This window comes from Stylophora pistillata, chromosome 12 (assembly GCF_964205215.1).
Source record: "Stylophora pistillata chromosome 12, jaStyPist1.2, whole genome shotgun sequence".
Lineage (NCBI taxonomy): Eukaryota > Metazoa > Cnidaria > Anthozoa > Scleractinia > Pocilloporidae > Stylophora > Stylophora pistillata.
In genome coordinates, this window is record NC_142530.1 from 493076 (window position 1) to 508621 (window position 15546).

General features: G+C 37.3%; 1 protein-coding gene across 1 annotated transcript; it reads right to left on the reverse strand.

Annotated features, from left to right (window-relative positions):
• Positions 1-136: 136 nt before the first annotated feature.
• Positions 137-15525, reverse strand: LOC111327417 (putative ATP-dependent RNA helicase DDX23). Its single transcript, XM_022931594.2, has 31 exons — positions 15186-15525; positions 14214-14255; positions 14050-14113; positions 12723-12782; positions 12489-12575; positions 12294-12345; positions 12139-12206; positions 11899-11928; positions 10391-10426; positions 10161-10273; positions 9990-10053; positions 8962-9041; positions 8142-8278; positions 7909-7997; positions 7666-7741; positions 7338-7474; positions 6782-6847; positions 5681-5725; positions 5044-5083; positions 4902-4951; positions 4377-4523; positions 4062-4123; positions 3728-3759; positions 3521-3578; positions 2353-2422; positions 1907-1945; positions 1657-1700; positions 1299-1382; positions 1156-1202; positions 761-882; positions 137-369 (listed from the first exon to the last, which is right to left on the reverse strand). Exons 1-31 carry the CDS (start codon positions 15443-15445, stop codon positions 268-270), a joined length of 2403 nt encoding a protein of 800 aa, XP_022787329.2. The 5' UTR covers positions 15446-15525; the 3' UTR covers positions 137-267.
• Between the last annotated feature and the right edge of the window lie 21 nt (positions 15526-15546).

Here is a 15546-nt window from a genome sequence, read left to right on the forward strand (position 1 = left end):
AACTTCACGCACAAACAAGCGCCACTCCAGCCTTCTAAGCGCTAAGAAAGCTTCCCAAGTGTGCATCATCCATCAATCAGATCTTAGCTTTTTAAGAACAACAAAATTGTCCATTGATACGACATCACAGTTGTAATTAAGAAGAATTTGACGACTTTTAATTTTTCCGTCTGCATTACAATCCTAGAACGATTTCGAAGTGTTAAACGTTTTCTGATATATACTGCGATTTGAACATTCTTCGATGACTGGGAACACTTTTAGTTTTTAAACAAAGATTGTCTCCTCCTTCCTTTTCTTTGTCAGTACTGTGCCGGGTTTGTGCTGAGCCTCGGGATGTTTCTCAAGCTCTGGTGGACAATTACTTACCTAAGAAAAAAAAAAAAAAGATAAAAGCGTAGTCAGTGAAACAAAAATTGGGACAGAACTGATATCAAGAGAGAATTGACAGGAGAAGAGGGATGTGGAAAGAAACAAAACAGTGGTAGTCTGTCAATGCTGTAAGGTGAAGTATCCCTGGGTTGAGAAGTATGATGTTCCGAAAACTACGTCTATCTTTGCCTGTAAAAACTACGAATGAAAATGTAGTAGTGACCACGTTTTGACAGTCTGATGCGTAACCTTACCCCTCCTTTAATGAAATGGGTTTTCCTATTTCAAATCAGCATTGGAAAATTGAATCTGAGAATTTTCCAATCGGTGTCCCTTATTCCTTTCCCAATCGCAGCCTTTTCTAGCTGCTAGTTGGGAATTTACTTACCGGACTGGCCAACAGAGTCTGCTTAAGGTCATAAAACACGGCCGAGTCTTCCTGGGTCAGAAACGTGACGGAGATACCAGTCTTTCCAGCGCGACCAGTTCTACCAATACGATGAGTGTAGCCTGGAACAAATTAAGCAACTTCATGACTACTTGCAGAAAATTGCTCCGTTTTTTTCCCCATTACATTAGCATAAAACAGGAAAAAGGACATGTGACTATGTGGAACGAAAAATGCGCTCATTCAGCAATGAAAATCGAGTTCTTTTAAATCAAACATCGTTACAGAAAAAAAAAAACTTCAGAGATAATTCTAAAACATAAGCGCAAATATAATTCACGGCAAAGAAGAATGTTTGGGGACCGGTGTCGTTATTTATTAAGATAGTCACCAACCTTCTATTGACTTGGCCATATCGTAGTTAAGAACAAGCGAGACATCCCTAGACACACAAAAAAATTACGGTTGAGACTGTAGAACAATAAGGTAAATGATAAAACAAAGAGAGGCTGATAATGATAACATGGTGAACACGTACTTGATATCAATACCACGCCCTGCTACATCAGTGGCGACAAGAATGTCTTTCGCACCAGATTTGAGACTCGACAAAGCAAACTCTCTGAAAAGAAATCAAATATCATGATTCCCGAAAATCTTTTGCAAAGGGGCCTTTTGTGCTGGTGTATACAACGAACTCCAACCACTGACCAACAGCAAGTACCTTTTGACTATTTATATGCACGCAAAGAGAATATTTAAAAGAGCAACTAAAAAGACACTCGGATTGAAATACTGCCTGATGTAAAAAACACGTTTTTACAACTGGTTCTGGAAGAAATGAGTCGCGGAATTAAAAAATTAAAATGTTTATCAGGGGAATGGAATGGACTTGCCTCTGTTCCTGGTTTCGCCCACCATGAAGAGTTGTGGCACGGAACTGTAAAGAATAAGCCAGGTCAGAAATATACAAACAAACAGAAATACAAACTAACAAACCGACTAACGATCCAATAAACAAAAAGGAAACAAACAAAACAACAAACAAAGAAAAACAATCATGCAAAGAATCCATCAGAGAAAGAGATAAACAAATTAACAAACATCCACTGGTAACCAATGAGATAATAACTAAGATGGACTTACGCCCATTTTCTCCAAAGACTTTGCCAGCACATCTGCTCCCTGGAATAAGAAATAGGAATTAATAACCATGGACCACAATTCTTTTTAAACATTTAACGTAAACTTATCGGTGTAACATCATGACAAAACATGGGGGTGGAAACTTAATTTAATAATATGTTTGCGTTTGCAGTATACTAAGACTTCAGCATGTTTGCAAACTTAATAATATTTAATAATATGTTTAATTTAATAATTAATTAATTAATTAATTAATTAATTTATTAATTAATAATTAATTAATTTAATATGTTTAATTTAATAATATGTTTGCGTTTGCAGTATACCAAGACTTCAGCATGTTTGCAAACTTACTGATGTAAAGCATGAAGTTATAACTTGCAATTAGACAGGAAATAAAATAGTAATCTGGAATCGTGTGCAGTAATGAGTAGAGAAAATGATACCTTCTTTTGGTTCACAAAAATCATTATGGGAGGATCGATACCACCGTTCAAAATCTCTAACAGCTTCCTCCTGTTTAAAAATGAAAATCATGAAAAATTATTCTCTAGAAAACAAATCATACAAAAATTTGCTCAATCACAGCATCATACACTGAACGTTTCTAATGGTCCCCTTATTTCTTACATTCCTTTTATCAAAGATCACTTATTTAACAAATGTTGTTGACATTTTTATTCACTTTCAACTTGATAACCACAGTAACACAACGTAATATTAATAAAATAGAGGCAATATAGAGGGGCAACTAAGTTTATTCTTAAATCTGATGAGGATTATGATATTAGATTAAAGAAATTAAAATTACAAAGTTTATTTCATGGAAGATACAACAGGGATGTTGTTTTTTTATTTAATTTAATGAATGGGCATTATGATATGGATATTTCTGATAAGTTGTTGTTCCGTAAAGATCGTAGTGTGGATTATAATTTAAGGAAGAATGATTCTCTTGACCTGGTCAGCATGTTTATAGAACAAATATTTTTAAATATAACTTCTTTATCCGTATTATTAATAAATGGAATAGTCTTCCTAATAATATAAAGTATTCTGTCCGTATTTCTAGCCTTAAACATAAAGTTACTTCAGTTTTTGGTAATACTTAGTATTTCAGATTTAAATCAATCTAATATTTTTATATCAAATCTTATACTCTGATAATTGTTTCTTAATATTATAAATATATTTTGTTAGCTTACGGGGGAGCATCCCTCGTATGGTGTCTAGAACGCTTTTGGATGCTGCCTTTCCATCATCATCATCATCATTATTATTATTATTATTATTATTATTATTATTAGTTTTTATTTATTTATTATTAATTATTTATTTAGTAATTTAGATTTGGAGAAACTGTAATAAAAAAAATTAAAAAAAAAAGTCACTCCAGCAATGAAGGTTGCAGATGAAATATATGGCACACGAGCTCCACTACACTTACTTCTCGGTACCAAACCTTGCAATTACTTAAAACTAAGATGCAGAAATACTCAGATAGCAATTGAATAATTAGCTTGATCAGTAAATATCTTTAACCACTGATTCATGAAGGACGCCAGAAAAATCTTAAGCGAACTACAAATATTATATAAAATCTTGCTGACAAACCGTTTTTGAGCTTCTTTAAGCAGGTAAACCTTCTGCTCTACTCTCTCGACTGGTTTTCCTGCGAAGAATTGACACAGAAAATGCGTGGAACGGTACAATAAATTGAAGAAAACGTTCCCGCGGTACTCAGTCTCACAAGTTTGGATAAAAAACGAAAAGGAAAGAAAAAGTGTTCAAAAGACTAACCAACAATGAAATGATAGTTACCTATAGAGCCTATGTAAACCACAGCAGGCCGTCTGAAAAGGAAACATTCTTCTCAGTAATGGAGTCACTGTTAACCGTTGTAATCGGAAGGAAAAGTCCACGATCAGACTGACCTGTCGGAAGCGTTCATACCCAAGCAAACGAAATCAAACGGAAACGTCTGAAATGTCCGAAATCGGACGTAAGTGTTAGAAATCGGACAGAGCCGTTTGTAATTAGACGGATCCGTCCAAATTCCTTCAGAAAAAGTCATTCCACCGTTCGATAGCTCACAGACCCGTCTGAAATGTGACGGAACCAGCTCTATTAAGTGTGGATGAATTGAGTCACTTACCGAAGATAGTTCCTCGCCATTCGTTCCACTTGAGGAGGCATTGTTGCTGTAAACATTACCGTCTGACACAACCAACAACAACAACAACAATTACGACCAAATCAATACTGACAGCGATGCAAGCAAACACTGAAGTAAAACACATTGATCACGTTAAAAGTCGAGATATTGTCTCATTCATATAGTACATTTCTATTAGGATGACCACCTTCACGGGAAAATTATTCTTGATTTTAAATTGTCATTCCAGGAAATTATTTTACGTTAGTACAATCCGTTGATATTTTCACGAAAATATCTGATGTAGGCAGCAACCTGTCTAAAGCGATCCTTTCCCATGTAGGACAATAGCTTCTCTGGATCCTCAGCGTCTTCAGTATCAGGTTTGACGTTGCTCACTGGTAAGTGTTCCAAGATTTTCTGAACCTCTGGCTCAAAACCCATGTCGATCATACGATCTGCCTGTAATCATACAGATGAAGTTAAGTTTTACTCGGGCTCAATCAAGAAATTCAAACAAAACGATCAAATTTTAGGTCGTTAACATTTTGTTTAATAAATTTAACTTGTGATTTCCTACAGCTCTAATCATCGGCTTTGTTCCTTCCATTCCCTGGTTAGAACAGCAGTTAATCAATGCTACGAATTCCCGGTACAACTTTTGTGTACACTTCAGAAACATGATAATCTCTCTTTGTTGTTAACTCTGTGACCCATGAGTGACCAGCATCTAATCTCTCCTTACACTTTAATCTCTGAATTACACATCAGGGTCAGGAGAATGAAGGAAATGATCACCAACAGTATGAACAATATGGAGAATAATATCTCGACACAAACCTCATCAAGAACGATGTATGAACAGCGGCTGAGTACCAGGTAACGATTTTCTGTCGAAGGAAGAAACAATCGGGTTAGCTGGTAACCTGTTAGAACGAGACAAAAACATAAAATCAAAGGGAAACTGCAAGAAAACATTTACCAAGAACATCGATCAAACGGCCGGGAGTGGCAATAACAATCTGAAAAAATAAAAATATGAAAAATAAAAGAAGAGTCACAAGAAGAAGAAAAAGATAAGTTGTAACCCATAAGTCATTCTGTCTCACAACAATTTATCTAGACTGGTTTGTTTAAGTTTAATTTTAAGTTTAATTGATTCGCCACAGGAATGGCAGGAGAAAGGAACAGAACTTTCGTTCCAATTGACACCTAACCCCTTTTTTTACCCACCCATCCCACCCCAGGGAGGACATCCATCACACAGTAATCTCGTGTGTGGGAAATTAACGTCTCCTACCCCAACCCTGCAGGAGACGGGACCTCCATTTATCGTCCCTATCCGAGAAGACTAGAAAGTCTAACCATTTGCAGATATTATTACAAAGGCAGCACTTTCTTCTCAGTTGATTAAAGACCCTGAGTGTTGGTCCGGCCGGATTTGAACTCACGACCTCTCGCACAACAGTCCGGCGCTCTACCAATTGAGCTAACCGGGAGGCGGTTTGTAATAACTTTTGCTGATTTAGTTGTCACGCTGTGATCACATCAATAAGTGCTAAGTTAATGTTAAAAGATTGGTTTCTCAGCTTATTACTCTGAAATAAGTTGAAGATTACCTCGCATCCAAGTCGCAACTGGAATCCTTGATCTTCACGTGACAACTGAGACGGAAAACGGAGAGCACTGAATATAATCTAGAGAACTTTGACGACTAAATAGCAAGTCAATGGACACTTTTAGCATGTCATGATAGAAGACACCTTAAGAGAGTAACTCGTTTCTTAAGAAACTGTTGCACTGGGTCGGAGGACAAGTGATAATGAACTAGAAGCTGATCAAGATAGGTAAACCACGATAGGAAATTAAATAATAATAATAAAAAAACCCAACGGCAAGAGCGTTTTCCCTTCAGCGGACCAAGAGGCTGGGGGAGGTAGGAGTTTTCATGCCTTGGTATCTACAGTGGAACCCCGCCTTACGACCACCCCGTTAATACGACCACCTTGTTATTACGACCACTATTTTTTGGCCCGGCAAAATTTCCATACATTTTCTTATAAAAACATCCCGTTAATGCGGCCAACGACCACTCTTTAATTCCCAACGTGCAAATTTCTTTGTTTTCAACCTCGTTAATACGACCACCAATACAGATACCGATAAGTGGCAATAAAAAATAAATCGTGAGTAAATGTCTGTTACATGTCATATTGTTCTACAATAATTAAAAACAAAGCAAAGTGACGGGCTTGAGCGAGGGACAAGCCAGTCAAGAGTTACATTTTTTTTCCAAAAACCATCTTTATAAATGAAACTGAAGCTCCGCTCCGTGCACGTCATCTTAGTTTTGTAAATACAGTACGTGCGGCAGTTCGTTTCCGTTTGTTTGGTTTTAGTAGCTTTTGTCAAGATAGTTCTGTTTCAATTAAATTATATTTTAGTTTTTGAATGCAATGTAAATGCTTGAGAACACTTGTTTGAAGGTGAAACTTTTATACGCTTGAAATACACGTCATCATCAACACGCTAGCTATGAAATATGACCCTACCCCGGTAATACGACCACCCCGTTAATACGACCACTTTATTTTGGCCCGTTAGTGGTCGTATTAACGGGGTTCTACTGTACTTTTATTAACCTCGAGTCAAGTTGATAACCAGTTGAGTAAAACAGGCAATTGTAATGACTACGTCTAGTTTGATGATAGCTTTCTTACCCCACCAATCACAGAAACTGTTCGAACACCAAGTGGACGTCCAAACTTTGCTGCATCATCTTCAATCTGAAAGAAAACACGCAATAAAATTAAAATCAAAATCTAAAGAAGTATAAAACTTCATCTTATAACTTTTCCTCAAGGAAATGTGATCCCGATAATCAAAATCTAAAGAAGTATAAAACTTCATCTTATAACTTTTCCTCAAGGAAAGGTGATTCCGATAACGAATGCAACCCAATAATTTCCGAACATTACCGCCGACGGATTCCCGAAGATGCTACGACGAATTCCAAAGCAAAGGTGTCGGTAGGCATCAGGGAGAAGCGCTTTTTATCTTTGTGTCATCTTTCCCCGCTAATGGTTACGGTACAAGAAGTCGGGAATTGTAATGCGTACAAGTTAGCCTGTATACGAGTGATCGAAATTCTCGACCTGCTGGCCTGCGTTAAACGAATATAATGCGTCGGCAGTTGTTCAAAACTGCATTAAAGCTGAATTTCAGTTCTTTTGACCTCTTACCGTTCGTGTTTTTGATAATTTGCTGTTTGTTTACCTGTTGCGCTAATTCCCTGGTTGGAGCCATGATCAAAGCGTAAGGTCCTTTGTCTGCGTCGATGTCTCTTTCAATCTTGGGCAGACCCATGATCCAAACCAACAATGGAATTAAAAAGGCTGCTGTTTTTCCACTACCTTTGGATATGATAACCGAACAAACAAACACACAGTCAAGTGAGAGATTACACCACGTTTAGAATTGTAAGCTTATTTCTTTTGATCCAACATTTTGCATGCAGGAAAAAATCACATTTTGTTACAGAAACATAATACCTCAATCCAAGATAGATACAAACTGAAATTCTATGATTTTGCGATGACCAGACCTGTCTCTGCCACTCCTATAATATCTCTGTTCTGAAGACCAATAGGAATGGCTTGTCGCTGGATTGGTGTTGGTTCCTTGAAAGAAACAACATAACTTTACATAACTAACATTTACTGGTTTTTAACCATTTTTTTTTTAGGAAAAAACAACAAGATCTAAGAAGAACAGTAATCACCAACATTATTGAAACCTGAATATACTTCTCACAACGTGCACATCAGATTGGGCTGCCTGTGGTTACCTCGTATCCCAGTTTGTCCACTATATCCAAAATGTCTTTAGGAAGAGAGCTTTCCGTCCATGATCTGAGTGGATGAGGTATCTTACCACCTGATACATAAAAAACAAAATGAAACATATCACTTATTATTAGTAGGATTTCTGTTGTCTAACCTGGAAAACATGAGGAGGGCCTAGTGGTTCAGTTCTGTTATCAAGCTTCAGTCAAAACAAACAGAGATAAAAGTGTCCTACCTTTTGTTGAAATTGTGAAGTCCTCCCGCAAAATTCTCCAATCTCTTTCACCCATCTCCTCCAATGACTTTTTGCTCCAGTGACGATCATCGTAAGCACGCTGTTTTTCCAGATCACGCTGCTTCTTAATTCGTGACCTGAAATCGAAAATCAAAGTACATCACTAATGCATGTGCAGCAGAGAAGTACATCACTAATGCACGTGCGGCAGAGAAGTACATCACTAATGCACGTGCGGCAGAGAAGTACATCACTAATGCACGTGCGGCAGAGAAGTACATCACTAATGCACGTGCGGCAGAGAAGTACATCACTAATGCACGTGCGGCAGAGAAGTACATCACTAATGCACGTGCGGCAGAGAAGTACATCACTAATGCACGTGCGGCAGAGAAGTACATCACTAATGCACGTGCGGCAGAGAAGTACATCACTAATGCACGTGCGGCAGAGAAGAGAGAAAGAGGAGCCTGAACAATCAACATGACAAGCTGATTAATGTGATTTCATTGGATTTGTTCTTAATGTTTTTTTAAAAAAAATCTCCACAAACTACTGGCTGATGAGAAGAGCTATGTAGACCTAACAACCTGACAAAAATTAACACCGCCATGAACATTTAAAATATCCGAGGAATGTTACTCTGTTTGGAAAAAAAAAAAGACCAGTCAGCTAATTTTGAGTGTTAGTACAAAAGTTACCTGGAAAAATCAACTCAAAGTGTGTTAAAGCTAATGGCAGTGTTGGGAGAGAGAAGCAGTATCCAAATACACAAAACACAAAAAGGACAATGCATGGAATAGTTTGTTTTGTTACTTACGCTTCTTGGTTTTTCTCCTCCTGAGTTCGTCTTTTCTCCAACATTTCCTGGTAAAACTTCCCCGTTTCTTTCTTCTGCCACTGTGTTTTGGAATCATGTACATATTAGCTATGAAATAATCTTAAATTGCAGTATTTAAGTTTATCATAGAGATACTGATGAAATACCAGGATTTTTACTTTCACTAAAAAATCATATCTTCATCGTGCACAGTGATAATACTATTTTTATCTTTCACCTAAGAGGATATTGGTGTCGCCATGGTTATTAACATGATTAGCCAGTTACAAGAGCTTATGGCTCAGGTGCGTGGCCTGTTCTTCAAAAAAGTTGTGTTTTATGTGGAAATTTCATCAGTATCTATAAAATAAACAGAACATTACGTAGCCACTTGGGGATACCAATGTTATCTTCAAGTCCTGCAAGTATCTCTCAGTGGTTTGCTTTACTCACTCATCAGAGATACTTACAGCACAACAAGATAAAATTCGTATCCCTGTGCGGCCATGTAATATCCTCTATTTCAATAACGGTTTATAACCCATACCCATGCTTGTAATTCACTTGTAGCACTTTCCACACTAACATTAGCAATCATATTCTCCACACTTTCCACACTAACATTAGCAATCATATTCAAGAAGGAAGGATTTGACAAGAAGGATTTGTTTGATTATCAGGAGCTTCTTTTAAAGTGGTGATCACTTTCTTTATTCTTGTGAGCTTTACATTTGATTAAAGACTGATTAAAAGGTGATACTGTAGGGACAAATAGAAACCACACACTCTTAGGGGTTAAAGAGTTCAAAGTTTTTTTTTGTACAATGATCCTTTTAAAAACATCCCCATGAAAGTCTGTACTACCCTAAATTATTAACTTGATGTTGTTACACAATTATTCTGAAATCAAATGTGTAGAGAGGAAAAATATGGTGAGAATATGTCTGGTTTATGAAAAAAGACAGCTGTTGGCCAAGTTTGAGCTCTGTGCACTATGATCTAAATATCTTTTGCAGGATGTGTGTTACCTTTATGTCAATTCCACCAATGTGTCCTCTTCCAAAAAGTTGAATTTGATGTCTATCAGTGTAGCTATGAAAGAAAAACAGTTATTGAAATGAGTTCATTACTTGCAAGGCATTAGTTTTTGTTTTGCATGGATCAATTAGTTTATGCGCTTTATTAGTGAGGATACTTACATTGGGTTATAATCCACTGCAGTATCTTCTCCCGTGTCCCATTCAAACACAAACTTTCTGTCTGCAAGACGACGTATCTTCTTCCTCTTTTTCACTCCCCCAAGGTATCGTTGCTAAAATTTTAATCAAATACTACTGACAGCTAATCACAATGAACAAAGTTACCTTTACGTCACTGAGTACTACAACTTGTGACAGTTTTTCTCATCCATCAACAAATACAGGATTACCTTGATTGCTTGAATTTCTTTCTCCTGGTCTTTTTCCTGTGGAAAAGTGTAAAATGAGCAGTCAATCTCTGCATGGAAAGTCAACTTCTGATAAGTGTGCTAGTGATTGCTGCTGATGGACAAATTTATGATTGGTTTGAAAGCTACAATGCTGCCTTGCACAACTCATGTGAAACCTTAGTGCCTATAACCCCCAAAAAATTTTTTGACCATATTAAATCTCTCTATTGCACTGAGCAAAATGCTGCAAAAATTTTTGCATTTAGTTAAATCCCGATTTTTTATGAATTTTCAAAGTCGTGGAAAATCACATTTTTTCAAAACACGACCTAGACACTGAATTATCAAGATGGGTCTGGGTCAAGCACAGTTTGTGATGTCATTCCAGGCTTTCCAATGAGTTTGCTTCAAGAACTGGATGAAGTATCGTGACGGATATGCCTGATAAGTGCATTGTTTTCAAGTGTAGTAACACTCCCAACAAAGAAAAAAGAATAGCACTTCATCCGATACCTTTTTATGGGGCAGATGACCCAGAGAAAAAAAGAGAAGGAAGAAGTGGGTTGACTTTGTGCAATTGAAGCATGCACATTGGAAGCCCACAAAATACTCGGCCATGTGTTCCAACCACTTCCGAGAAGGAGATTATTCAGTCATGTTTTCTGCTCTGACTAGCAAGACTATGCAACGAAGGTTGCAAAAAGATGGCGTTGGAATTTGCGTCTTTCCGACTGATCACGCGTGGAATGTCGGAGGAAACAAAATCAGCTAAAAGTGAGCGAAGTAAGAGAAAGGTGAGAAAAATTTACCAGATCAGGCTTTAACGAAGGTTTCATCTCGTTGGGAACCTATAATATTGACTGAGATTGGATCAGAGCCCCACTGCCGATGGCCTGGAATGACGTCACTGGCCCCAGTCTCTGGCTCACCTGGTCGTTCAAAAACTAAACTCGACTTTGGAAAATCATAAAAAATCACGGTTTTAACCAAACACAATTTTTGCGGCATTTTGCTCACACCAATAGAGAGATTTAATTTGGCCAAAAAAATTTTTTGGGGTTACAGCCACTTAAGATCAACATTCAAATCCTAATAGTCTGAAAAAAATCTGTTCCATGGACCACATAAAATTTAAAGGCCTGGCTTTTATGAGTCTAATAGTTCGGTGGTGTCAAATTAGAAGAATTCATAAGAAGATCATAAACCATGTACAGTGGATCAGAACAGTGAATATGTACAGTGGATCTGTACAGTGGATCTAAATATTGGATCCGTACAATGGATCTGTAGAGTGGATCTGTAGAGTGGATCTGTAGAGTGGATCTGTAGAGTGGATCTGTATAGTGAAACTGTATAGTCGATCTGTACAATGGATCTGAATAGTGGATCTGTACAGTGGATCTGTACAGCAGATCTGTACAGTGGATCTGTACAGTGGATCTGTACAGTGGATCTGTACAGCAAAGGTTGACTCCTACTACATTTTACTGCATATGTCTGTATCATACCTTTCGTGCCTTTGCTTTCTCACTCTCAGCCTACACAAGGCAGCCAAAAAATGTCATAAAAAATCAATGCCAAATAACTAGAAGTTTAACTAATTGGATACATCACCTAAAATCAAAGTATGACAAATTCTATGCTCTGTATTGTAGCTCTTAGTGACTAACTGAGGCATGGTACTAAACACTATATTAAAATTTAAAAACCAATCATGAAATCATTCTTTTAACAAACACAGTTCTTACCTCCTCTTCAGTCAAGTTCTTTTCTCTTCTTTCCCTCCTTTCTCTTCTTTCTCTTTCCACTTCATCCTCTGGTCAAAAATAAAAAAATTTTCAGGAATCTTCAGCGTGGAAACTCTATTAATGATGAGATGAGGCAGACAAACAAGTTGACAAACCTCTAGAATACTGTGCCTCTCTCAAAAACTTCTCCCTCATTTGCCGCTCCCCCTATAGGATAAAGCATTATATTAACATCCAGAATAATTATTGGCAATGACTGTCTGCTCAAAAGTGTTAACACATGTACAAAATGAGGTTCTTTTCTTCCTCTCTCAACGCAGATCTGTAGAATAAATTTCTTTCTTTAATACCTCAGTCTTTTTCCGCTGCTCTTCCACTTGCTGTTGTCTTCTTTTCAATGCCTCCATGGCTCTTTGTTCTTTGGTCAAAAATGTTGGCTGTGATAAAACAGCAGGTTAAAAGCTTCAGACATGTTAATGAAACAACACATAAACCTGAAAAAAGAATTAGAACAAAATTTTCTAGCAGTGGAAGTCCACAGGAACCCCAAACAATTAGCTGTGTGGTCCCTGTGCTGTGCAGACCTTTTCTTGTGCCTTTTTCTCAGCCTCTCTTCTTGCAATCATTTCCTCCAGAGATAATGGCTAGTAAAAGAATAAAACAATTATGTTATACAAGGTAATCAAACATATCACCATAACACACCAATCAACAACTACAGTGGAACCTTGATTTAATGAACCTCTCTATATAATGAACCTCTCTATATAATGAAGTCCTCGGTATAATGAACAATACTTCAATTTCAGTCTGGCTCAAGTTACAGGAAAATGTAAACCACAGAACCTCGACATGGTGAACCCTTGATATGAACCAATTTTCCCAGTCCCTTGGCACTTCATTAAATCGAGGTTCCACTGTACAATGTTCAGTACATAATATTCTAAACCGCTCCAAATATGCTACATGAAGTGTTTATCTATAAGAATATTATGTATATAGTGTTAGCTGTTTTTTTTTTTTTTTTTGGATACCATTTCATATCATGAACTTATTAAATGAGTAGGAAAGCAAACTGGGGAAATATTAATTTCAAGGCAATGAGGCAGAGAGGTTTGCACTCTGTGACCGGGAGCCAATTGTTCTCTAAATCAACTGTAACTCTGTCAAAAAAAATTTTCTCATATGAATGCCTCTTTCTTCTTTCTTCCTTTCTACAGCTGTACTTGCTAGCCATTTTTTTCATGACATTACCTGGTTCAACCAGTTTATAAGCAGAAAGAGTCATAGCAGAAAATAACAAGATAAGTTGGTTTTATCAATTGAGTTACATACATACATACATACATACATATACTTTTTGATAAGGCAGGTTGCTTTGCGGCAACCTAAAGGCTGGTGTGGACCTGCCAGTAACTCGATCAAAATCCATATTTATGCACAATCTTAAATAAAAAAACCTTAAATCTAATTGATGAAATTTCTAAAAATAAAAACTAAAAGTATAAGAAATCTGATTGTTTTGGTGTTACCATACAGGCCTCTTTTCTCAAATTGAATTTGGTCTATTATCTTCAAGGCCTGTCTAAGTTTTTGTTTAAAAATTTGATGGGAGGAAGCAAACTTGATGGCTTTAGGGATTAAATTCCAAACAATGGGTCCTCTGTACCTTACACTATTTTCTGCCATAATGCATAATAATGTAAGCATTGGTCAACATAAAGAGTTTCCGTGTTTCTGACATTTGGAGCTTTAGTCCTTGGTTAGAGCAAAGGATAAAGGGCTAATGCTGCAAACTTCAGCTTCAGAAACTCTCTACAGTCACCAAATCACATGACCAAATCCCATAATCAAATCAGTTAATAAAACCAAACTAAAATTTTTGAACTTGATAACAAGCAGACTAATCACCTCAACTTTTGGTTTCATTTGCTCATCCTCTTGTTCTTCTACACCATTTTTGTTGTCATCTGGTCTGATAAATAGTACAGTAAACATTTCATTAACTCACTTGACCAGTGGTTTGACAATAGGTAAAAAATGTTCTGAAACTTTCCTTTATAAACAGAACTTACTTTGACTTCTTGCCATCTTTGGATCTTTGAGGCGACCTTGATCTGGAACAAAAAAGTACTGAGGTCTATAGGTGATGCAAATATCTTCAGCCTGCTAAAAATATCTATAGCCTCTGATATGGCAAATTATTATATGGCTGTGTCTCACAAGGACCCGGAAGTACTGAATTCACAAATTTGATTGGCTGAAATCAATATTGAAAGCAGTCTAGATTTTCCCATCTAGACCGGCATCTTGACCGGTCTGGAAAAAAAAGGTACAAAGAATATAAAAAATTGGTATATAAGACACAGCCATATAATAAACATCTTATTAACCAAGCTAGGTTGGTCTGTATGGGAGAATTTTGACCTCGGTCGCTGGTACAGACCTCACTGCATTTGGTCTGTACTGACGACCTTGGTCAAGATTTTCCCATACAGACCTCCCGCTCATTTAATAAGAACTAAATATTGACCAAATGAGCTTTGTACGGCATATGGATATTTTGTACCAATTGACGGTTAATATCCCTGAGTTGCAACAATTGTTACCTTGTCCAATTGGACAAGCAGTACTCTGTGACCACAATTAATACCCCATACCCCCCCAATTTAACCTTTTACACCCTACCATCAGTATACATATTCTCCATACTGTTCTCTACACATTCCCTAGGGTGCTGACAAGGAGAATTTAACAATCAGGAGCTTCTTTAATTGGCAACCATTACCTTTATTCTCACAGCATTTATGCGTGATTTGGGGTGTGATATTACAAGGAGAAATTACATGTTAGTCACTCTCAAGAGCTCCTAGGGTTAACCCTGATGTGCATGAGTCTTGGACCCCAAACTGTGTAACATGCAAAACTGTTGCTGAAATATCGAGTTATTTTATCTCAAAACAAAATTGCATCGCATCCGGGCTTTCAGCCTCCAGTTCTGCATGCAACATGGCTTTACACACCACTAGTGACTTTCCTTAGTGTACCTTGATCTTTTCCGATGTTTTCTGTCCCTGTCTTTGTCTCTCTTCCGGTCTCTGTCCTTATCACGTTTGTCTCTATCACGATGCTTGTCCTTTTCTCTTTTATGTTCTCTGTCTGATTCCTTGTCGCGGTTTCTATCTTTATGCCGATGTCTGTCTCTGTCTTTGTCACGGTCTTTTTCCGTGTTTTCTCTCTCTTCTCGCGACGCTGCCTTGCTGCCTGTTTTATCCATATCAGTCTCCATCTTGACTTCGCTTCCCATTTTTACTCTTCCGTTGAAGAATTATTAAATTTCATTCGATAACTGCACGAATCAATATGGCCCCTGCTACCCAGAAACTATTGCAGGCTTTGTTCAATCGC